General features: G+C 47.8%; 1 protein-coding gene across 6 annotated transcripts in view; it reads right to left on the bottom strand.

Annotated features, from left to right (window-relative positions):
* Nucleotides 1-26,255, bottom strand: part of EHBP1L1 (EH domain binding protein 1 like 1) — a 182,552-nt gene that overhangs the window by 56,404 nt on the left and 99,893 nt on the right. For 5 of the 6 annotated variants that reach the window (XM_066582573.1, XM_066582579.1, XM_066582575.1 and 2 more), the window contains exon 5: nucleotides 18,050-18,228. In XM_066582573.1, coding sequence (XP_066438670.1) covers nucleotides 18,050-18,228 — 179 coding nt within the window. Of the gene's footprint in view, nucleotides 1-18,049; nucleotides 18,229-19,415; nucleotides 19,512-26,255 lie in introns of those variants that run through there. The other variant, XM_066582578.1, reaches the window with a different exon arrangement.

Here is a 26,255-nt window from a genome sequence, read left to right as displayed (position 1 = left end):
TTTAGTGGAGGAAGCATACACTGCCGCAGATACCAGCACCGAGCTGGGGCCTGCAATTCTGGGGGTGGGTAGGACGTGAGCGGTCCCAGGCTCTGACTCTGTCCCAGCCTCCACTAAATTCACCCAATGTGCTGTCAGGGAGATATAGTGGCCCTGCCCGCCTGTGCTTGTCCACGTGTCCGTTGTTAAGTGGACCTTGGCAGTAACCGCGTTGGTGAGGCCAAGTACAATGTTGCGGGAGATGTGGTCGTGCAGGGCTGGGACGGCACATCGGGAAAAGTAGTGGCGACTGGGAACCGAGTAGCGCGGGGCCGCCGCCGCCATCATGCTTTTGAAAGCCTCCGTTTCCACAAGCCTATACGGCAGCATCTCCAGGCTGATCAATTTGGCTATTGCACGTTTAACGCTTGAGCGTGCGGGTGCGTGGCGGCGTACTTGCGCTTGCGCTCAAACAGTTGCGCTAGCCACGTCTGGACGCTGCGCTGAGAGACATTGCTGGATGGGGCCGAGGACAGCGGAGGTAAGGGTGTGGGTGCAGGCCGGTAGGCACTCGTGCCTGTGTCCTCAGAGGGGGGTTGGATCTCAGTGGCAGGTTGGGGCACAGGGGGAGAGGCAGTGGTGCAAACCGGAGGCGGCGAACGGCCTTCGTCCCACCTTGTGGGGTGCTTGGCCATCATATGCCTGCGCATGCTGGTGGTGGTGGCTCCCCAGCTGATCTTGGCGCGACAAAGGTTGCGCACCACTGTTCGTCGGTCATCAGGCGCGTCTGTGAAAAACTGCCACACCTTAGAGCACCTTGGCCTCTGCAGGGTGGCATGGCGCAAGGGGGCGCTTTGGGAAACAGTTGGTGGATTATTCGGTCTGGCCCTGCCTCTACCCCTGGCCACCGCACTGGCTCGGCGTGTGCCCACACCCTGACTTGGGCCTCCGCGTCCTCGCCCGCGTCCACGTCCTCTAGGCCTACCCCTACCCCTCAGCATGCTGTATTACCAGTAGTGCAGAAACAGAACGCTGTAATTAAATGTGCCGCTTATTGGCCTGTGGTTGGAGGCTGACTTCGCTTACGGAACGCACAGCAGAGGCAGGAAAGAATTTTGCGCAAGCCTGCTGTAACACTTAGCTGGCTGCGTATGAATTAGGACAACTACCCCCAGAAGAGACCCAGTACACTTGTGGACAGGAATACAGCGGTGATGTAAGAGGCAACACAGAGGCAGGAAAGAATTTTGCGCAAGCCTGCTGTAACACTTAGCTGGCTGCGTATGAATTAGGACAACTACCCCCAGCAGAGACCCAGTACACTTGTGGACAGGAATACAGCGGTGATGTAAGAGGCAACACAGAGGCAGGAAAGAATTTTGCGCAAGCCTGCTGTAACACTTAGCTGGCTGCGTATGAATTAGGACAACTACCCCCAGCAGAGACCCAGTACACTTGTGGACAGGAATACAGCGGTGATGTAAGAGGCAACACAGAGGCAGGAAAGAATTTTGCACAAGCCTGCTGTAACACTTAGCTGGCTGCGTATGAATTAGGACAACTACCCCCAGCAGAGACCCAGTACACTGAGGACGGTCACAAGCAGCCCAAATAGATTTTTTTCCCAAATGTTTTTGGAAAGGCCCACTGCCTATATACACTAAATATGTCTTCTGTCCCTGCCTCACCACTACTGGCCCTGCACTATGTAAAATTACTGCAGACTGTTTCACTGTGGACAGGAATACAGCGGTGATGTAACAGGCAACACAGAGCCAGGAAAGAATTTTGCGCAAGCCTGCTGTAACACTTAGCTGGCTGCGTATGAATTAGGACAACTACCCCCAGCAGAGTCCCAGTACACTGAGGACGGTCACGGGCAGCCCAAATAGATTTTTTTTCCCAAATGTTTTTGGAAAGGCCCACTGCCTATATACACTAAATATGTCTTCTGTCCCTGCCTCACCACTACTGGCCCTGGACAATGTAAAATTACTGCAGGACGCAATGCTCTGCACGGCCGATATACAAAAAAAAAAAAGTGCAACACTGCAAAAAGCAGCCTCCACACTACTGCACACGGTTAGATGTGGCCCTAAGAAGGACCGTTGGGGTTCTTGAAGCCTAAAATAACTCCTAACGCTCTTCCTATAGCAGCTCCGGCACCAGCAGCACTGTCCCTGATCTCTGTCAGAATGCATCTGAGGCGAGCCGCGGGAGGGGCCGATTTATATACTCGGGTGACACCTGATCTCGCCAGCCACTCACTGCAGGGGGGAGGTATAGGGCTTGAACGTCGCAGGGGGAAGTTGTAATGCCTTCCCTGTCTTTCTATTGGCCAGAAAAGCGCGCTAACGTCTCAGAGATGAAAGTGAAAGTAACTCGAACATCGCGTGGTACTCGTCTCGAGTAACGAGTATCTCGAACACGCTAATACTCGAACGAGTATCAAGCTCGGACGAGTACGTTTGCTCATCTCTAATTATAACTAACATAGTTTTGTCAAACTGCAGCTTGCATGTCAAGTTGATAAGTATAGTTCATAGGGTTGTTTAATGAAGAGCATTTATGATATACTAATTTGATATGCTATAGTAGTCTAATAAGTGGAGGTCTAGCTGCTAGGACCATCACTAATTTCAATAGTGGGTGAGCCCGGTCCTTGGCATAGAGTCGGCAGTGCAAGTGTCTCTCTATCTCCATGGATATTTAAAGAAAATACAGCAAGCAACAGCAAAGTGCACTAACTGGTTGTATCACAAGGGCTTAATACCAAGTGACTGCGCTTGCACAGCTCACTCCACCGGCAATGGAGATTGGTGATCCTAGTCGTTGGACCTTTCCTGATCAGATATATTATATATAAAATGATTTTAAAGCACTATTAATTCCTGGAAACTGTGTGAATTAAAACACAGGGGTTTAAGTACAATACACTACATATACTACTAGATTACATATATATAACAGAAACTATAAAGGTCTACTAAATGATTAACAATTTGATATAGAGGGAGAGAGGACCCTGGCCGAGAAGGCTTACAGCATACAGGGAAAAGAGGAAGGAGACAGTAGATGAGGGTAGAAGGTACTCATGTTGTCGTGAAAGCTGGCTTATTGTCGGTTGTAGGCTTTTCGGAAGAGATGGTTTTTCATGTTCCTTTTGAAGCTTTCCAAGGTGATGAAGTATAGGTGGCGGATGGAGAGAATAATGTGAGGAACAAACTAGGGGACAACAGAGGAGGAGGTCTTGCGAGGACTGGAGATTACGTGTGGGGAGGTATCGGGATATTATGCCAGAGTTTTATAGGTGGAACATGCTGTGGACAGCCTTGCATGTCATTGATAACATGTTGGACTGGATGCTTCAGGCAATAGGCAGCTACTGAAGGATTGGCAGAGGGAAGGTGTAGTCGACTATGGGTGGCTTTACATGGTCCAACTATTGACTGAAAAATCACTCAAGCAAGCGATTTTCAGTAAGAGTTGACCCTTCTAAACATGGCAACCAACACAGCACTGAGTGAGAAATTGCTTGGTAATAAGTAGTCACTTTATTTCAGCTTACTCAAATGAAGTAGCTGGTGAGCGAATTCTCGCTCAGTGTAAATAGCCAGTCTTTCATCTTTGAATGATTGTCTGTTCACAGTGAATGGAAGTAGGTGACTGGAAGAGATCTCCAGCACGCTCCGCCTCCATTCATTGGAGCAACTATCACTCCTGTGTTAAAGCATTGGGACAGCTATCGGGTAATTATTCACCAAACAGTCATTCTGTGTAAAGCCACCCTAACAGGGGAAGTGGTTGGCAAGCCGGGCAACATAGTCAGGGATGTATTGGAGGGGTACAAGAGCATTAGATGGGAAGCTGCAGAGAAGGATGCTGCAGTAGTGTAGATGGGAGATAATGAGGGCTTGCAATAGCATTTTTGTTGACTTGGGGTTGAGGAAAAATTGCATATGAGATGGAGGCGAGAGGAGAGGGCGAGGGCTTGTATGTGCGGTTGGAAGGAGAGGGTAGTGTCACATGTTATATGATATCTAATTGATCAACTCTAAAGGGCTCATTCACACAGGTGTATACAATTTCAGTTCATGAAAAATTGACCGCTTTCACTGCGTATATGCATGTTGCATTCATTTTTGTTGCGTATGTCCGTTTTTTATGTATGTGTGCCGTTCCATTTGTCATCAGTCTTTTTAATTTTTGTCGATAAATACTGATCAAAATAGGACAAACTGCTATTTTTTTCCACCTAAACATATGTCTGAATATACCAATTCACTTGAACGGGTCAATATGTTGTCCATATTCAGTCCGTAAAAAATAGACAGCCCAAGGACAGAAACTACACCTGCGTGAATGGGCCCTTAGTCTCCTATATATGTAGATCCAAACTGTGTGCTTAGATCTAGGGCTAAGTAAGCTAGCTAAGCAATTAACACTTAAAGGTACCTTTACACGGGACAATAGTTCCCCGAATAAATCGCTCAAACTAATTATGAGCGACTGTCGGTCTGTCTACACATGGCCTCTGACAGGGAACTGAGCAAGAAGTCGAGCAGTAGTCACTAGTCGCTCCGTTTGCCTTAGTGTGAACAGTAGCCTTTCCATCTCTGAGTGACAGCTTGTTTGAAGTGAGAGGAAGTGCGTGGCCAGAACAGATCTCCGGAGTGCTCCGCCTCCATTCTCTGAGAGACTATCGCTTTTGTACTTGACAGTCGTACTGTTAAAAGACACCCTAACCCCATTTGTGACAAGCCTATTTTGTGCCTTAAAGGGAAACTGGCACCTTTTTTTAGCACTATGAACTAAGCTTATAGGCTGAAGGTAGCTGATCTGCTGAGCCCGGGTTGTTATACTTACCTCCGCCGTCATTCCCCCATTGTGGGTGCTGAAAGCCGTCGCTCAGTGCATTTAATGGCAAACTAAGTCATCCGCCTATTCTAATTTTATAATGGATAGACTGCTTAGCAACACTGCTCAATGCATTGGGCATTAGCTTTCAGCATTCACAACAGGGGAATGATGGGGGAAGTAAGCATAAAGCCGCCTGCACGCGCCGGGTCGGATTCCGCATACGGGATCCTGCTACGGAATCCGACCCTGTGCCTGTCCGGTTACATCCACGTACCTGTCCACCGTCTTCACATCTGTGCTGTGGATATGCCGACCGGCGTGCCAGCGCACATGTGCAGTACAGATTATGCCATGCCATCGCTAGGCAATGATGCAGATCCCGCGACCTTTCTGCAATGATGATTGCGTAAGGGTCGCAGGGTAGACGGCTTCCATTGACTTCAATGGAAGCCGTCCGCATGGAAGCCACTCAGAATCGCAGCATGCTGTGATTGAAAAATCGCAATCGATTTCCACTCATGTAGAGGAAATCACATTGTGCCACAACATGCTATGAGTGGCATTTGCTGCAGGCGGCCTAACTCTATCCCCAGGCTCAGCAGGTCACCTACTTTCAGCCCATAAGCTTAGCACATAGGGCTAAAACTAGGCGAAAGTCTCTTTATGCAGCAGTCCATTTTCATTATCACATAGCAAGAGCCATAACTTGTTGGCATAGCTTTATGAGGGTTTGACTTTTATGGGATGAGTTGTATTTTTTAATGGCATGATACTGGGGTACATATTATGTGTTGTATAACTTTTATAAGTTTTTTTTGTTGGGGGGGTGGGAGATGGAAAAACAAAGAAATTCTATAATTGTTTTGGGGTTTTGTTTTTACGGAGTTCACTGTTCAATAAAAATAATAACTTTATCATCTGGATCAGCACGATTACTGCAATACCAAGTTTTTATACATGTTTTTCTATGCTGTACTACTTTTGAACAATAAAAACACATTTTTAATGAAAAACAATTGAATCTGCATAACCACATTCTAAGGGCTCTTTCACACAGGCGTATTTTTAATCAGCATTTTGTGAGCCAAAATCAGGGGTGGGTCCAAAATACGGAAGAAATGCAGATCTTTCCATTCTACTTTCTCTCTGTAAGTTCTGCTCCTGGTTTTGGCTCACAAAATACGGATGAAAAATACACCCGTGTGAAAGAGCCCTAAGACCCATAACATTTTTATTTTCCTTGCAGCTGAGCTATGTGAGGTCTGTTTGTTGCGGGAAGAGTTGTAGTTTTTATTGGTACCATTTTTAGGTATATATGACTTTTGGATTACTTTTTTATTACGTTTTTTGGGAGGAAAACAAAAGAAAATAGCAATTCTGGTATTACTTTTAAAAGTAATTTTTACGGTGTTTACCAGGCAAGTTAAATAACTAAATATTTTCATTGCCTGGGTCATTCCAACCATGCTAAGACCTATTGTGTGTTGCTTTTTACATTTTTTTTTTTTTTTTTTTGTATTTTATCCATTTAAAACAGACTACTAGACTCTGCGTGAGGTGTAGCCTAATAGACAGTCATATTACAGATATGGAGGACTTTGATAGGCTTCAGGCTGCCATGGGAACCCATTGGTACCTTGCGATTGCACTGCAGACTGCAAATGGTTGACAGAAAGAGCCTCCTCCCCCTGTCGTCTGTTTACATGGCGCAGTTGGTATTGATTGTGGCACTTAAGGGGTTAAATTGGTGGGATCTAAGGTTTCCCTGTTCCTGGCTGTTAGAGCAGGAGCCTGGCTGTCAGTAGTCGGTCAAGCCACTGCCTTAGAAAGATGTATGTGCAGATTTAAAGCCCATTAGTGAGGTCAGTAAAAAGGCGTATTGATGTCTCGAAGGGTTATGGTATAGATACTTAGCACAGGAAAACAAAGAAATTTTCTGTCCTGTGCGTACATACCATGAAATTAAACTTTGCAGCAATTAATTTTAAGGCTCTGCCCAGCGATCATTTATATAGGGGCAATGGAGAATGGCGCGTACCATGAAATTAAAACTTTGTAGCGATTAAAATGAAAACTTAGCATAGAGATGGTTAATGCAGGAGTATTAACCCGCTTCCCTCCTGGCTCCTGATTGTGGGGCTGTTCCATGGATGATATTACAGCTACCAGCTTACTCTTATTACTGCTCTAATTTAAAGGTTACTGTGTGTATGATATTCTCTTGTAACTTCACTTGAAGCACAGTGTTAATAAAATATTTATAAAAGGTCATTACAAGGCTGTGAGTTTAATGTTCCGTGAAGAGATCCCCATTGTATTGCATCTTGTTATTATATTGTATATAAACACAGTTTGCTTATAGTGTCATGTAATTATATATATACGGAAGATCCACAGCAAAATGCACGCCTTTAAAGGCATGTAAAATCGCTTTTTCACCCACACTCGCGGATACGAATTGCGCTGGGCTGCGGGTACCTGCGTCATTGCTTGGCAACGGTGCGAGAAATACAAACATTAAAAAAAAAAAACTATACTGCGCATGACCAACGGTAAGCTGCCACGGTCATCCACAATACAGGAAAATTCAGGTACGCAGGATCACCGACTTGGCTCGTATGCGGTATCTGAGCCGTTCGTGTGAGCCCGGCCTAAGACTTACTTGTTTTCTCCTTAGCAGAAAAAAAAGAAAATAGGAGTATTACTTGCCTCAAGTGCACAGTGTTTTACAACAAATGGATTTCTATAAACAATGTACTGTACAAGGTCTCTTGGCTCTGTTCACATCATGTTTGTTGTTGTTTTTTGCATCTCTGCCTTCCAATGACATAACTTTTTTATTCTTCTGCTGACATCACTATGAGAACTTGTTTGTTGTGAGACAGGTTGCTTTTAATGGTTCTATTTATATACTATATAAAGTACATTTAAGAACTTTTCAGTGGGGATGAAAAGGAAAAAAAACAATTGTTCTTTTAATTTAGTTTTAATGGCATTCATAGTGCAGTAAAATGACTTCCCAAACTCATTCTGCAAGTTAGTACGATTATGGTGATACAAAATTTATGTACTTTTTTAATTAAGAAATGGTCAACTAACTGGGCAGAGTCTAAAGGCCCTTGTACATGGGCTGCTGATCGTGTACCTAAATGTTGGCTAGTAGAGATGAGCGAACGTACTCGGTTCGGGTGTTTTTGCACTCGAGCACCGCTTTTTTCCGAGTAACTGACTACTCAGACGAAAAGATTCAGGGGGCGCCGGGGGGCGGCGTGGTGGAGCGGGAGGTAGCAGTGGGGAACAGGGGGGAGTTCTCTCTCCCCCCACTCCCCTCTGCAACACCCTGCTCACCCCCGGCGCCCCCCGAATCTTTTCGTCCGAGTAGTCAGTTACTCGGAAAACACGGTGCTCGAGTGCAAAAACACCCGAAAAGAGTACGTTCACTCATCTCTATTGGCTAGTAATCATCTGACAAAAGCTTGTTTATCACCTGATCATATCATTTAGAGATGAGCGAGCGCACTCGTCCGAGCTTGATGCTCGTTCGAGTATTAGGGTGTTCGAGATGCTCGTTACTCGAGACGAGCACCACACGGCACTCGACTCCATTACATTTACTTCCCTGAGAAATTTGCGCCCTTTTCTGGCCAATAGAAACACAGGGAAGGCATTACAACTTCCTCCTGTGACGTTCCAGCCCTATCCCACCCCCCTGCAGTGAGTGGCTGGCGAGATCAAGGGACCCCCGAGTATTTAAATCTGCCCCACCTGCGGCTTGCCACACACGCTAAGAGAGATCAGGGAAAGTGCTGCTGATGCTGCTGCTGCTGCTGCTATAGGGACAGTGTTAGCGTCTTCAAGAACCACAACGGCCCTTCTTAGGGCCACAGCTCACCTAGTGCATTACTGTTGTGGCTGCCGTGAGCAGTTTTGCACAAATTTTTATTTTTTTATGTATATCGGGCGTGCAGGCTGTAGTGTTCTCAGGCTGCAGTCTGTACTTGAGTATAGGGGCAGTATTGGTCAGGCAGGGACAGTGATAGTGTAGAATCCTGTCTACAAGAACCCCAACGGTTCTTCTTAGGGCAGCCTGCGACCGTGTCCATTTAACTCCGTGGTTGCTGGGAGTTGTAGTACCTCTGTATTGCACAGCCTAGCCTGCGTGCAGCCTTCATTTAAACATATTTCTGTCCGCACTTCGCGTAACCTCACTGCAGTCTGCCTCTAAGTGTACGCCAAGAAACCACACATTTTCTACAACGCTCTGTTATACGTGTGCTGTCTCAGAAGTTCACGGTCTGCCCGACGCCCATAGATTGAAAGTGCAATACACACTGCATAGCCTCAGCCTGCATTGCATAGAAAAATAAGGAGATTTTTTTTTTAATTCCTTTTTACGGCTACCGAAGAGCCAGTGCATTTGCCTGCGTGGCCTGTGGGACTTGACGTTCATCCAAACTGCATAATTCACAGATAGGCCTGCGTGCAGCCTTCATTTAAACATATTTCAGTCCGCACTTTGGGTTGCCTCACTGCAGTCTGCCTCTAAGTGTACGCCGAGAAACCACACATTTTCAACAACGCTCTGTGTTATACGTGTGTTGTCTCAGAAGTTCACGGTCTGCCCGACGCCCATAGATTGAAAGTACAATACACACTGCCTAGCCTCAGCCTGCATTGCAGAGTAAAATAAGAAGATTTTTTTAAAAATTCCTTTTTATGGCTACCGCTTACCCAGTGCGTTTGCCTGCGTGGCCTGTGGGACTTCACGCCCATCCAAACTGCATAGTTCACAGCTAGGCCTAAGTGCAGCCTTCCTTATAATTTATCTCTGGCTTCATATAGCGTTATATTACCGCTGGCAGCCACCAACTGCGCGGCAATAATTCACAAACATTTTTACACTGCTCTGTCTCTGGTCGATTCTTAATCCAGCATGCTGAGGGGTAGGGGTAAGGGCAGAGGAAGTGGACGCGATTGCGGTCGAGGACGTGGAGTCCCAAGTGAGGGTGTGGGCATAGGACGAATTCCTGGTCCAGGTGAATCGCAGCCAGCTGCTGCGGGAGTACGAGAGAGGACAGTTTATGGGGTCCCCAGCTTCATATCACAATTTTTGAGTCCACGTCGTAGACCTTTATTAAAAAATGACCAGTGTAAGCAGGTCCTGTCGTGGATGACAGAAAGTGCATCCAGCAATCTATCGACCACCCAGTCTTCTACGCCGTCCACTGCTGCAACTCTGAATCCTCTGGCTGCTGCTCCTCCTTCCTCCCAGCCTCCTCACTCCATGAAAATGACACATTCTGAGGAGCAGGCAGACTCCCAAGAACTGTTCTCGGGCCCCTGCCCAGATTGGGCAGCAATGGTTCCTCTCCCATCAGAGGAGTTTGTCGTGACCGATGCCCAACCTTTGGAAAGTTCCCAGGGGATGAGGCTGGGGACTTCCGGCAACTGTCTCAAGAGCTTTCAGTGGGTGAGGAGGATGATGACGATGAGACACAGTTGTCTATCAGTGAGGTAGTAGTAAGGGCAGTAAGTCCGAGGGAGGAGCGCACATAGGATTCGGAGGAAGAGACGCTGGACGATGAGGTGACTGACCCCACCTGGTGTGATAAGCCAACTGAGGACCGGTCTTCAGAGGGGGAGGCAATTGCAGCCACAGGACAGGTTGGAAGGGGCAGTGGGGTGGCCAGGGGTAGAGGCAGGGCAAGAGCGAATAATCCACCAGTTGTTTACCAAAGCACCCCCTCGCGCTAAGCCACCGTGCAGAGGCCAAGGTGCTCTAAGGTGTGGCAGTTTTTCACTGAGACGCCGGACGACCGACGAACAGTGGTGTGCAACCTTTGTCGCGCCAAGATCAGCCGGGGAGCCACCACCATCAGCATGCGCAGGCATATGATGGCCAAGCACCCCACAAGGTGGGACGAAGGCCGTTAACCGCCTCCAGATTGCGCCACTGCCTCTCCCCCTGGGCCCCAACCTGCCACTGAGATCCAACCCCCCTCTGAGGACACAGGCACGACCGTCTCCTGGCCTGGACCCACACCCTCACCTCCGCTGTCTTCGGCCCCATCCAGCAATGTCTCTCAACGCAGCGTCCAGCTGTCGCTAAGAGAATCGTTGGAGCGAAAGCGCAAATACGCCGCTACGCACCCGCACGCTCAAGCTTTAAATGTCCACATAGCCAAATTGATCAGCCTGGAGATGCTCCCCTACAGGCTGGTGGAAACTGAGGCGTTCAAAAACATGATGGCGGCGGCAGCCCCGCGCCACTCTGTCCCCAGTCGCCACTATTTTTCACGGTGTGCCGTCCCAGCCCTGCACGACCACGTCTCCCGCAACATCGTACGCGCCCTCACCAACTCGGTTACTGCCAAGGTCCACTTAACAACGGACACGTGGACAAGCACAGGCGGGCAGGGCCACTATATCTCCCTGACGGCACATTGGGTGAATTTAGTGGAGGCTGGGACCGAGTCAGAGCCTGGGACCGCTCATGTACTACCCACCCCCAGAATTGCGGGCCCCAGATCGGTGCTGGTATCTGCGGCAGTGTATGCCACCTCCACTAAACCTTCCTCCTCCTCCAACGCAACCTCTACCTCGCAATCAAGACTTGTCACCAGCAACACATCGCCAGCAGTCGGTGTCGCGCGGCCAGGCAGCATAGCGGTGGGCAAGCGTCAGCAGGCCGTGCTGAAACTACTCAGCTTAGGAGAGAAGAGACACACAGCCCACGAACTGTTGCACGGTCTGACAAAGCAGACCGACCACTGGCTTTCGCCACTGAGCCTCCAACCGGGCATGGTCGTGTGTGACAACGGCCGTAACCTGGTGGCGGCTCTGCAGCTCGGCAGCCTCACGCACGTGCCATACCTCGCTCACGTCTTTTAATTTGGTGGTTCAACGGTTTCTGAAAGGCTACCCACACTTGTCAGACCTCCTCGGCAAGGTGCGCCGGATCAGCGCACATTTCCGCAAGTCCAACATGGACGCTGCCACCCTGCGCACCCTGCAACATCGGTTTCATCTGCCAGTGCACCAACTGCTGTGCGACGTGCCCACACGGTGGATCTCTACGCTCCACATGGCTCTATGAGCAGCGTAGAGCTATAGTGGAATACCAACTCCAACATGGGCGGCGAAGTGGGAGTCAGCCTCCTCAATTCTTTACAGAGGACTGGGCCTGGGTGGCAGATATCTGCCAGGTCCTTGGAAACTTTGAGGAGTCCACCCTGATGGTGAGTGGCGATGCTGCAATCATTAACGTCACCATCCCCCTGCTATGCCTGTTGTGAAGCTCCCTGCAAAGCATAAAGGCTGATGCTTTTCGGGCGGAAACGGAGGCGGGGGAAGATAGTATGTCGCTGGATAGTCAGAGCACCCTCATGTCTATATCTCAGCGCGTGGAGGAGGAGGGGGAGGAGCCTGAGGAGGAAGAGACAGCTGGGCCGACTGCAGAGGGTACCCATGCTACTTGCCTCTCATCGTGTATGGCCTGAGGAGGAGGAGGAGGAAGATACTCAAAGTGATCTTCCTAGTGAGGACCGCCATATGTTGCGTACAGGTACCCTGGCACACATAGCTGATTTTATGTTAGCATGCCTTTCTCGTGACCCTCGCGTTAGACGCATTCTGGCCACTACGGATTACTGGGTGTACACACTGCTTGACCCACGGTATAAGGATAACCTTTCCACTCTCTTTCCCGAAGAGGAAAGGGGTTTGAGAGTGATGCAATACCACAGGGCCCTGGTGGACAAACTGATGGTAAGCTTCCCATCTGACAGCGCTAGTGGCAGAAGGCGCAGTTCCGAGGGCCAAGTAGAAGGGGAGGCGCGGAGATCAGGCAGCATGTTCAGCGCAGAGCAGGGAACACTCTCCAAGGCCTTTGCCAGCTTTATGGCTCCCCAGCAAGACTGTCTCACACCTCCCCAGTCCAGGCTGAGTCGGAGGGAACACTGTAAGAAGATGGTGAGGGAGTACGCAGCCGATCATACCACCGTCCTCCGTGACGCCTCTGCTTCGTACAACTACTGGGTGTCAAAGCTGGACACGTGGCCCGAACTCGCGCTGTATGCCTTGGAGGTGTTGGCTTGCCCTGCGGCTAGCGTCTTGTCAGAGAGGGTGTTTAGTGCAGCTGGGGGAATCATCACGGACAAGCGTACCCGCCTGTCAACTGACAGCGCCGACAGGCTTACACTCAAAGATGAACAAAGCCTGGATTTCCCCAGACTTCTGTTCTCCACCAGCGGACAGCAGCGCTACCTAAAGACCTTTGTGAATCTGTGTATGATATTCGTCCTTTTCCTCCGGCTCCTCCTCCTGAAACCTCTCGTAATCACCGCGAATGGGCAATTTTTCTGTGGGCCAAAAGGCTCATATAACTTTTCTAAATAATATTTATCTGTTTCAATTCTCATTAAAGCATTGAAACTTCCACCTGAACCAATTGTTTTTTAGACTGGGCTGCCTCCAGGCCTAGTTACAAATTAAGCCACAGTACGCTAAGCGATTAATGGGTTTCACCTGCCCTCTGGGTTGGGCATGGGCAATTTTTCTGGGGTACATTTGTACTGTCGGTACACCAATTTTTCAGGCCCTCGCCATGTAATCAAAGTAATTTTTATGGGCTTCGCCTGCACTCATGGTACACTACTGTGTCTGGGGTTGACCTACACTTTTGCTACAGAAATGTAACTCTGTTCTGCCTACCTATACTGCCACAGTAATGCTACAGGGGTCTGACTATACTTCAGCAACAGAAATGTTACTTCGGTCTGCCGATACTTCTGCTCCTGAAATGTTACCTTGGTTGGTGTATACTGTTACTACTGTAATTTTACTAATACTGGGCTCTGCCCATAATGCTTCAACGGAAAAGGTTACTGGGGCAGGTCGATACTGCTATAACAGAAATGTAACTAATAGTGGGCTCTGCCCATACTGCTTCTACGTTAATGTTACTGGGGTCTGACTATACTGCTACTACTGAAAAGTTACAAATACTTTGCTCTCCCTACACTGCTGCCAGGGAAATGTTTATCTGCTGCTTTGCTCATACTGCTTCTACGTTACTGTTACTGGGGCCTGACTATACTGCTACTACTGAAATGTTACAAATACTTTGCTCTCCCTACACTGCTGCCAGGGAAATGTTTATCTGCTGCTTTGCCCATACTGCTTCAACATTACTGTTACTGGGGTCTGTCTGCACTGCTGGAACTGAAATGTGACTGGGGCATGTCGCAACTGATACTACTGAAATGTTACTGGGGTCTGTCAATACTGCTGGAACTGAAATGTTACTGGGGTCTGTCTATACAGATACTACTGAAATGTTACTGGGGTCTGTGTATACTGCTGCAAATGAAATGTTAGTGGGGTCTGTCATCACTGCTGCCAATGAAATGTTACAGGGGTTTGTGCATACTCTTACTGCTGAAATGTTACTAATTCTCGGCTCTGCCTATACTGCTGCTACTGCAATGTTACAGGGTAGTGGAAATGGAGGCTTCCCAAAGACATGATGGTGGAGAGGCCGCACTACTAGGTTCCCCAGGCGCGGCAACTTTTCAGCGACGCGGTCACTGGGAAGGTGCATATAACCACGGACACGGGGACAGGACACGTACTGCCTCAAAAACTTCCCCGTCCTCCTCCTCCAACAATGAAAACATTCTTGGCAAATGCTTTCGCAGTGGTCCGTCTGGCGGCAGTCCAAGAATTTCACCTTAAACCACACAATAAGAAAGCCCCCCACCACGGCCCACTTAATCATGGCCACATTCCGAAAACCAACGGAATAAAACCGCGCTAATAGGTCCACAGTCGTGACCACTATCCCACCAACGCGGTTACTGGTAAGGTGCAGATAACCATGGACACGGGGATAGGACACTTACTGCCTCAAAAACATCCCCGTCCCCCTCCTTCAACAATGAAAACATTCTTGGCAAATGCTTTCGCAGTGGTCCGTCTGGTGGCAGTTCAAGAATTTCACCTTAAACGACACAATAAGAAAGCCCCCCACCACGGCCATCTTAATTCTGGCCACTTTCCGAAAACCAACGGAATAAACCCGCGCTAATAGGTCCACAGTCGCGACCACTATCCCACCAACGCGGTTACTGGTAAGGTGCATATAACCACGGACACGGGGACAGGACACGTACTGCCTCAAAAACATCCCCGTCCTCCTCCTCCAACAATGAAAACATTCTTGGCCGAAGCCCACCTGTATTTAATCTGACGTTAGCTCTGCTGTCCAGGGCACTGCAATGGGATTTATTTATGTACCGCCGGTGGGTTCCAGGGAGCCACTCATGCTGTTGGTCCACACGAACTTCACATTATTGAGTTGTACCTGCCTGTGTCTATGTATTAAAATCCCCGGTCAGACTGGGGCATGCAGTGTGGGCCGAAGCCCACGTGCATTAAAGGGGTTGTCCCGTGCCGAAACTGTTTTGTTTTTTTTTTCAACCCCCCCCCCGTTCGGCGCGAGACAACCCCGATGCAGGGGTTAAAAAAGAACACCGGACAGCGCTTACCTGAATCCCCGCGCTCCGGTGACTTCTTACTTACCCGGTGAAGATGGCCGCCGGCATCTTCTCCCTCGGTGGACCGCAGGGCTTCTGTGCGGTCCATTGCCGATTCCAGCCTCCTGATTGGCTGGAATCGGCACGTGACGGGGCGGAGCTACACGGAGCTACACGGAGCCCCATTGAGAAAAGGAGAAGACCCGGACTGCGCAAGCGCGTCTAATTTGGCCATTAGACGGCGAAAATTAGACGGCAACCATGGAGACGAGGACGCCAGCAACGGAACAGGTGAGTGAATAACTTTTGATAACTTCTGTATGGCTCATAATTAATGCACAATGTACATTACAAAGTGCATTAATATGGCCATACAGAAGTGTATAGACCCACTTGCTTTCGCGGGACAACCCCTTTAAATCTGACATTATCTCAGCTGTGTTGGGCACTGCAATGGAATATATTTATGTTCCGCCGGTGGGTTCCAGGGAGCCACCCATGCTGTCGGTCCACACGGAGTTGTAACTGCATGTGTCTACTTATAAAGAACCCCAGTCTGACTGGGGCATGCAGTGTGGGCCAAAGCCCACCTGCATTTAATCTGACGTTACCTTAGCTGTGCTGTGCAATGCAATGGGATTTATTTATGTACCGCCGGTGGCTTCCTGGGACCCACCCATGCTGTTGGACCACACGGAGTTGTAACTGCATGTGTCTACTTATAAAGAACCCCAGTCTGACTGGGGCATGCAGTGTGGGCCGAAGCCCACCTGCATTTAATCTGACGTTACCTCAGCTGTGCTGGGCAATGCAATGGGATTTATTTATGTAGTTGGGACAAACTACAGGAGCAATACAGCGCTAATGACACGTGCACAGCTATGCTAGCATTGGAGTCCGCTGTATGCCCGCGATTGCTGAGGGTTTGTGCAGAGGCCTATGTCCTGGGTGCAGTGAAAGTCCGCTTCCTGCCTAGGATTGCTGAATCTGTGGGCCGAGGCCTATGCCGTGGGCGCGGTGCAAGTCTGCCATGTTTGGCCGCTCAGATCAATTTTTTGTTCATGTCCTCAGTTTCCTAGGACCCACCTATGCTGTTGGTGCTAACTTAGTTCCCATTGCGGTGTTTGACCTGTCTGGCACAAAGACACTGACTGACTTGGGTAGGGGGCAGAGCGCAGACGGCTTTCCCCTTGCAGTGTCGATTGAGCTATGCGACACCTTGACAGATAGAATACTGTGTGGCACATGGATTCCCCATTGCTATGCCCACGTTTGCAGCTCCTGATGGAGGTGGCACAGGATTGGATTTCTCATTGCTTCTGCACAGCATTGTGGGCTATCGCCCCGCCCCTTTTAAAGAGGGTCACTGCCTGGCCCTGCCAACCCTTTGCAGTGTGTGCCTCCGGTTCCTCCTCATGGCAGATGCACTTATAAATAGACATGAGGGTGGTGTGGCTATGGGGCCAGCGTGTGGCATGAGGGCAGCTGAAGGCTGCGCAGGGACACTTTGGTCTGCGCTGTGGACACTGGGTCGTGCGTGGGGGTTGGGCAGCATGTAACCCAGGAGAAGAGGCAGGGATGTGTCCCGCAGGCAGTGCTTGTGCTTAGTTGGAGGTAGTGTGGTGCTTAGCTAAGGTGTGGCTTACTAATGAGGGTTTGTCCGAAGTAAAAATTGTTAGGGGGCGGGGGGCGCTCTTGCCGCTATTGTGGCTAATAGTAGGACCTGGGAACCTGAAATGCAGCCCAGCATTTTGCCCCTCGCCTGCCCTATCCGTTTCTTTGTCGTTTCCATCACTTTCTTGGGTTTTGCAGATTTTCACCAATGAAAACCTTAGAGATCATCGGCGATATACAAAAATGCTCGAGTCGCCCATTGACTTCAATGGGGTTCGTTACTTGAAACGAACCCTCGAGCATCGCGGATAGTTCGACTCGAGCACCCGAGCATTTTATACTGGCAAAAAATGTGCACTCTCCGGCAACATATCTCCCCAAATAAACAGGAGGATGTGCTGATGATGAATGCAATCCATGTGGGGGCAAACTATCATAATAATGTTGCTTCGTATCTGTACTAGAGAGTCATCTGCTGCCTGCGAACTTCAGTAATGAGTGCCGTTCAGCATACTATATTGTCAATCAATGCTTGATAATGGGCAGAAAATCTGCCCGCGTAAAAGGCCTCTTAGGCACCAGAAAATGTGAACCTGCAAGTTCCTAAATGTAAATCCAGTATATAGTGTATAAGAAAAGAATGAGCTACAGAAGTAGTCCCTAGCTAGTTATGAGTCTTTATGGAAAAAATATGCAAAATAACAGTCTATCAGGAAAAAAAAGAATGTCTCTATAGTGCCACCTATAGGTTAGTACCCTGTAGGTCAATGTCAGAGTAAGTGAAGAACTGTAAATTTACCATATAATTAAAAGCTATTATTTTAATATCACATGTCAACTGGGGCAATTTCAGTGTAATATTATATAATATATAATAGGTGACTTGCAGCCAATATTATATAGGGATACACTGAAGTTACTGCACTGCCAGGGATTTTACAGTGACTTGAGGTGTGACTGTCACCCTGGAGCCCTAACCTTAATGGTGAAATCAATTAAAATGTGTTTTTTTCCCATGACAAAGGTACTGATTTTATAGTATAAATATGTATTCCACTCACGTAGCTTTGCCTTCTCGTAATAAAGTGCAGGTAATACTGACGATGAGTGTTGCGGACACAATCTTTACAGATCGCGGAGTGAGTGTTAGCCTCAATTCTCGAGGAGCAGAATTAATAGCTGCAAATTTCCTCAGGTCAATAGGAGCCACTGCCAGGAGCTTTTTATGGCCTCGAGATTCCTGAGAGAGAAAAAGTATAAGTAAAAGCTTAGATACAAGGCACCCAAAAAGAAGCAAAATAATGTACAAAGAGAAGAACAAAAGAAAATTATTACAACAAAATGTGAAATTATTACATTTTTAAACCTTTTACGTATCACTTTAAATTCACTCTTCCAAATATCTCCATGTCTTAAACCCCTTCCTTTAGCCAATAGATCCTTGCTATAAGATAAAAACCTTTAAGTGGTTCAAATAAGTTTCTCGTTTCTGGATCATAGTTAAAGGGGTGGTCTCGCGAAACAAAGTGGGGTTATACACTTCCGTATGGCCATATTAATGCACTTTGTAATATACATCGTGCATTAAATATGAGCCATACAGAAGTTATTCCACTTACCTGCTCCGTTGCTGGCGTCCTCGTCTCCATGGTTCCGTCTAAATTCGCAGGCAGCTTGCTTTTTTAGACGCGCTTGCGCAGTCCGGTCTTCTCCATTCAGCACGAGCCGCTTCAGTGTGCTCCCCGCTACAGCTCTTCTGCGCATGCGCAGACGAGCTGTCACTGCTCGGGAGCGCGCTGGAGCGGCCATTCTGTACCTTCCTCTGTTAGAGGAAGGTGCAGAGCTGCCGAGCTGTCCGGAGAAGCCGCCCAGCTGTCCCGCTGTCCTGGTAAGTGATGGGCCGGGGGGGCTGCCGCTGCACCGGGGGGGCTGCCGCTGCGCCCGGGGGGGGGGGGGGGCGGTTGTCGCTGCGCCGGGGGAACTAGCGCTGGGCCTGGGGGGGGTTGTCGCTGGGCCGGGGGGGGCTGTCGCTGCGCCGGGGGAACTAGCGCTGGGCCGGGGGGGGGCTGTCGCTGGGCCGGGGGGGGGGGGCTGTCGCTGCGCCGGGGGAACTAGCGCTGGGCCGGGGGGGGGCTGTCGCTGGGCCGGGGGGGGGGCTGTCGCTGGGCCGTGGGGGGCTGTCGCTGCGCCGGGGGAACTAGCGCTGGGCCGGGGGGGGGCTGTCGCTGGGCCGGCGGGGGCTGTCGCTGGGCCGGGGGGGGCTGTCGCTGGGCCGGGGGGGGCTGTCGCTGCGCCGGGGGAACTAGCGCTGGGCCGGGGGGGGGCTGTCGCTGCATCGGGGGAACTAGCGCTGGGCCGGGGGGGGCTGTCGCTGGGCCGGGGGGGCTGCCGCTGTGATGGGGGGTGGGGGGGGGCTGCGCCGGTTACCTTCTGCCTGGCGGTGGGTGACAGGTCGGCCGTGGTCACTCCAGGGGTCCGGTCGGCGGCTGCGGGGCGTCTGGTTGCCATGGAGACACAGCTGGTAGCGTCTCGGGAGCGCGCACGTCGGGCTACAGCAAGCGATGCGAAAAGAGCTGGCGGCCATCTTGGGAAAAAGTTTTATAAGTTGCTGAAACGCTGGAACGGTAAATAGAAACCAGCTAGGAAAGTAATTTACAGGGGTAATTAGTAATGTATGTTTAATTAGGGGGACTGGGCAAAAAAAAAAAATTCACTGCTTCCTCGAGACATCTCCTTTAATATCCAGTACCCAAGTGACGTACTGCATTAACCTGACAACTATTTCCTTTTCTTGTAAGAAGGAACATTAGTTTTATTACCATTCAACAACGCATTGCATATTTAAAATATTTATGTCACGGTACAGAAATTACATTCTAAGAAATACGTCAACTACCTGTTATTCCTTGTTTACTATAAAACCCAATACAAATTATTGAAAAGAAATTGATCAAATTAGACACAAATAATCTAATATCTGGAAGTAAGTGGGAAATGGGAATGTCTACAAAAATCTGTTTATACAATGGTAAACAAAAGGTTGTTATGTAAGACTGATAATTGTTTGTATTTTGTCTTTCTGTTTTCCCCCCTATCTATGTAAGCGCTGCGGAATATGTTGGCGCTATACAAATAAAGATTATTATTATTATTATTAATTGCTTTGCGTGAATGGGCCTTAAGGACCCATACACATTAGAAAACAGTTGTCCAAATTTGCCAATTTTGGCAGGGCCAACCAGCTCCTATACGTCTATAGGAGCTACCTGACTTTCTTGACAGATGATGTTTGCGAAAAGAAGGCTCAGGTATGTTGAATTTTAACGATTGGGCTTTTTGTTCTCCCTGGAGATAAGCTGTCTCCGTAGTTGTCTGACTGCAGCTTTCTTCACTCTCTCTAAGTAACACTGAGCATTCATAGCTATGGGGGAGTTGAGAGAAGTAGCTGTCGGCTGCATGAGCATTTATTTGGCCAAAAGCTATTGAAAATGCATGGGTTCCTATACGTTTTGTGGAAAAAAAGTTCAAAGCATGGAATCTGCGCAAAAATAGAACATGGTCCGTTTTTTTCCCCACAAGCGCAATCGCTGTCTTTTCGTGTGAGCAGACATGTGAATATTCTATTCCTGCTAATAGATGCGGAATGCCGTGGATTGTCCGCGCAGGTGACAATCATGGATACCCGCAATCCAAATCTGGCCGGCTGCAGCCATCCTAAAACTCCTGTGCTTTTACATAGGAGCGACAGCCATTCATTGACCGAGGTGGAGGTTCAATAATGAGTGACTGCCTGTTTACACTGAGTGAGAGGTAGCTCAATAGTCACTTTGTTTCAAGCTAAAATGAAGCAACTAGTGACTAATAAGTACTTTCTCGCCCAATACCCTGTTGATATCTCTCGCCAAGTTGTCCTGTTTGAGCACTTTTTCGGCTGATAGTTGGCCTGAGTAAAGGCACCCTTAGCTGTAAGATGTATTATGCTTTTATGACTTGTCAGCCCTTGGGTGTAAACTACAAAGTTCCCATTTACTAAGCGCAAACAGAATCAAAGTATATTAGGAAGTTGCAGAGCTACTTATTGCACAACAGTTAATGGTTATATTTACATAAAACAATAAACCCCCTTCTATGTTGCCATCTAAAAACTTCCTTCAATAGAAACACTTTATATGCTAACCACCATTACTGAAATGTTAAAGGGGTTTTCCAAGTAGTTTTTTTCTGTTGCTGTTATTAAAATTGCTGACCGTACAGAGAAATAATAAAACGGACTATACTCACCCTTCCTAGGTCCCCACAGTTCCAGTGCCGCATCTCTGTTCACCTCGCAGAGTTTGTTTACAAGCTGCAGGATCAGCCAGTAAACAGTACATCCCACGCTGCTGCAGCCAATCACAAGACCTCAGTCATTGACCACTGAAGCCTGTGATTGGCTACAACAGCCTGTGATGTCCCAATCAGGCCGCCAGCCTGTAAACAGTGTGTCGGCGGGGAGAACGAAGGTACAGAGCTAGACGTATGAGGTGAATATAGTCCGTTTTATTATTTTGCTGTATGGCCAGTATTTCTAACAGAAAAGAACTTGGAAACCCCCTTTAAGAGAAGGATGACACAATGCAAGAACAACAATGGGAGAACAGAGACTCTCACAAAAGAAGTGTGAAGATGAACAAGTCAGCACATAAGGCTGTCAGGGGCAGGGAAAGATAATTACAGTTATTAGATGGTATACAGCTGGATGGTGTATCACCGTTAAATCCAACCACAGCTTACTAGTGCTTAAAAAATTACAGATACCAAAGGGATAGTTACATGGCTTCCTAAATAACTAAACATCAATTCTGATTAGTTATGCATTACTGCATCCATTGTTTTCAATATTGCTTGGCATACAAGGTCTGGAGAAGTTGAGTAGACATCGCTTGGAAATGTAATGGTGGCAGTCATGCAGCTTTCTACAAACAGACATAAGATCAGGCTATTATGCACAGGACATTGGATGATTATTTGATTTAAAAGGATGGTCCTGGATTTTAAAAAAGCAGCCTAAGGCTGCATTTCCACGAACATATATCGGCTCGGTTTTCACGCCGAGCCGATATACGTCATCCTCATGTGCAGGGGGGGGGGGGGGGGGGGGGGGATGGAAGAGCCAGGAGCAGGAACTGAGCTCCCGCCCCCTCTCTGCCTCCTCTCCGCCCCTCTGCACTAGTTGCAATGGGGAGAGGCGGGACGGGGGCAGGGCTAATTCACGGCCCTTAGCCCCGCCCCACCTCTCCCCATTGCAAATAGTGCAGAGGGGCGGAGAGGAGGCAGAGAGGGGGCGGGAGCTCAGTTCCTGCTCCTGGCTCTTCCATCCTCCCCCCCCCCCCCTGCAGATGAGGACGACGTATATCGGCTCGGCGTGAAAACCGAGCCGATATACGTTTGTGGGAATGCAGCCTAAGGCCTCCTTCCCACGGACGGATTTCCGCCGCGTAATATGCGGCGAAAATCCTCCGCGTTGCCCGCAGCTATTAGGTTCTATAGAACCTAATAGCTCACTGCTCACGGTGCGGAATTCCATCACGAAATTCCGCACCGTGAAATCACCCGTTCTCACCCGCGGCATGCTCTATTTTTCATGGGTGTACGCGCGGACGGCTTCCATTGCAGTCAATGGAAGCCCGTCCGTCACGCTATCTTCCGCTGTAGCACAGCGGAAGATAGCGTGAAACCGCTACCCCGCCAGCCGCATCATATGACGCGGCCGGCGCGTCACATGACGCTGTGGCGCATGCGCACCGAAGCGTCATGCAGGATGGAAGACGCCGGATCCATAGGTAAGTAGGGGGTCTCTGGGGGGCGCCGTGACAGGCTCTGCCGCGGAGCCCGTCACGGCCGTGTGCAGCCAGCCTAAAGGCCCATTTACACCAGTCGATGATTAATAAAAAAAAAAACCGCTAAAAGGCGATCGTTTTAGCGATAATCATTGCGCCCAAATGTGCACCCATCGTGCACTTTTCGTGCACTGCTAACTGATCATTAAATTCAGTCCAAACTCAAAATCATCATTCATCCTTATCAGCAGTTCTCCACAGGTAGTGCTGATAGCATTGTTTCTCACTGGAGAACAAAAGGATCTGAACGCAGATAAGAGCCCCCACCTATTAATTGCATTCACCTAAGGCTTCATTTGCACACTTAAAGGGGTTTTCCCGCGGCAGCAAGTGGGTCTATACACTTCTGTATGGCCATATTAATGCACTTTGTAATGTACATTGTGCATTAATTATGAGCCATACAGAAGTTATAAAACGTTTTTCACTTACCTGCTCCGTTGCTGGCGTCCTCGTCTCCATGGTTGCCGTCTAATTTTCGCCGTCTAATGGCCAAATTAGACGCGCTTGCGCAGTCCGGGTATTCTTATCTTCTCAATGGGGCTCCGTGTAGCTCTGTGTAGTTCCGCCCCGTCATGTGCCGATTCCAGCCAATCAGGAGGCTGGAATCGGCAATGGACCGCACAGAAGCCCTGCGTTCCACGGAGGGAGAAGATGCCGGCGGCCATCTTCACCGGGTAAGTAAGAAGTCACCGGAGCGCGGGGATTCAGGTAAGCGCTGTCCGGTGATCTTTTTTAACCCCTGCATCGGGGTTGTCTCGTGCCGAATGGGGGGGGGGGGGGGGGTTGAAAAAAAAACAAAAACGTTTCGGCGCGGGACAACCCCTTTAAATGCTCTTAAGTAGCTGAGTAGCTACTTAATAGTTTATGCAAAATGATCGCTCAAAGCTGTCACTCAAACTGTCGTTTGAGCGATCTACTAGCGATCGGCTCGTGTAAATGGGCCTTTACAGAAGCAAATGTGCACTATTGATGCATTTTTTTTGATCTATAGTGTTATTTTTTTCAAAACACAGCATGCTCTCGGTGTGACATTTTTCAGGCATTTGTCCATAAGCTTCTGTATATGCAATAAAATAAAAGGTCAAAAAGTAGAGAAAAAAAAATCAAATTTATGCTCTTTTTTTTTATATATACACACCAAAAACCTCCAAAACGTGTATGTGAAGGAAGCCCAAAAGTCCTTTTACATGAGCAGATAAACAGCCTGCAATGAGTGGTAATCAAGGATATGGAAAGATATTTAGAATTGCAACATTTGAATTTACATGTTACAATAATCGTGTCTATTACTTTCCTTTCTCCTGCCATTCCATTACAAACAACAAGCAGATGCCCAATTTTAGGAGTGGATGTACTGTCATCAACAAACCATCATTTTTATGTCCACATGAAAGATGTGATCAGCAATAAAGAAACGGATCACGTTTGTTGTTTACTCGCTGCAAATGTTGATATTAAAAATGAGTGTGGATAACCTTTTGCAACAAACGATTATTTGGACGATCATTGCCCTGTGTAACAGGGGCACTGGAGAGGCTCAGTGATGAGAAGGTGCCATAAGGACACTGCCTGTCGAAGAATAGAGGAGTATTGAATTATTTTTTTTGTAATGACAAAACCTCTTTAAGGATACTTTGTTAAAAAAAAATCTCTGGTAATCCCTTTAATAATACCTTTACACGGTATGACTGTCGGATGCATAAGTGCCCAACAGCTCTTTTTACGATGAAGCAAGAGTCGTTCATTGAATGGAGGCAGAGCGCGCTGCAGATCTATTTTGGCCACCAGCCTGCATTCACAATGAACAGGCAGTTGCTCAAAAATTTCAAAACTCCTCATTACACTGACTGTGAAGTTTCTCAGTAGTTCAATTTCATCTCACATAATTGGAACGACTAGTGACTACTGAGCAACTCCTTGCTCAATGCCCTGTTTGAGGCTGAGTGTATCCGAGGCGCCATCGCCCATAATCACTCATTTGAGCAATAATTTGGGCAACTATTGGCCCATGTAAAGGTACCTTAGGAGGCAGTTCAATTTCTAGCATAAATATTTGTTTAATATACGGTAATTCCTTGTGGCCTAGTTGGATGCAAATCTGTGAAATGACTATATATTGGTGCACTTATGTTTATACTTATTGATGAAAGAGCACCCCTAGAGCCAGGCACTATTAGAATCAATACAAATTGTCCACAAGGCAAACAATTGTCCCATGAGGACCCCCACTAAAACATAATTTTAATTGTTGCAATTAAAACCACTTCAATAAAACTTTAAAACTACCAATCGTGTACTTCCATTTTGACAATGAGCATATACCACTCTTAGTGGGGGTCCTAAAGGGGCGGTTGTTTGCCTTATTGACATTTTGTATTGAATCACATATGTTTATACCCACAGCAGTTGTAATATAAGCTGTAGTGTAGAGAATCAGTTTACTCTAATCTCAAGTGTACTCTCTGACCACTTAGAATCATCTCAAACTAGGGCTATAATTATAAGAGGTGCTCAGCACTTTACTTGTAATTAATCATTCAACACCTCAGTCTGGATTGTGCAACAACACAAAGTCAACAAGAGGATTTCTGCATGTGAACAGGGAAATTACATAATATGAATGATTAAGAGAAAAGGATGGTTCTAGATTAAAGAGAAATAATACCACCTTGGAAATAAAGGGGTTGTCACATGAAAACAATTTATCCCCTATCGATAATTTACTGATTGTGGAGGTCTGACTTCTGGGACCCTCACTGATCCCAAGAACGGGGTCTGAAGCGTCCTGTAACGAAGGCAGTGGTGGTCGCACATGCGCACTGATATCCTATTCATTTTTTTTCTCCAAATCTGTTTTTATTAGTTTTAACAGTTTTACAATAAACTCTCCAGAGCAAAATTCAATGATATCATGTTGTGTCATCAATGGAAACAAAAAAAACAATTAAAAAAAAATGCGCAACATCCACTACTAATAAAAAAACATCAATATCACACCTTCCATTGTTTGAGTGAATTGAGTAAATTGAGCAGGAGAGCATATACTCTAATCATACAGCCTCACTGTGAGAAATATATATACTTATAGTGGTACAATGTGCCATGAGGGACCAAGAAAGCAAATATTAAATGTCAAAGGAATACTAGTTCTTGGTTTGTTCAGATAAGTTGTGAGGTAGAAGGGCACACCTGTTCCACGTAGATAGGAAGCTATCTCTGGAATTGTTTTCTCATGCTAAAAGCTTCTCGAATCTGTATAACTGTTCAACTTTGTCCAGCCACTGATTAATACTAGGGGGTGTCCAGGAGTGCCAGGTGAGAGGGATTAAGAGTCTAGCTTCTTCAGCATCCAGGTTGCCAGGTACATTTTAAAAGGTTTAAAACT

This window comes from Eleutherodactylus coqui, chromosome 11 (assembly GCF_035609145.1).
Source record: "Eleutherodactylus coqui strain aEleCoq1 chromosome 11, aEleCoq1.hap1, whole genome shotgun sequence".
NCBI classification, from domain to species: domain Eukaryota; kingdom Metazoa; phylum Chordata; class Amphibia; order Anura; family Eleutherodactylidae; genus Eleutherodactylus; species Eleutherodactylus coqui.
The sequence above is the reverse complement of the archived record's forward strand: the minus strand, read 5'-3'. Positions and strand labels throughout refer to the sequence as shown.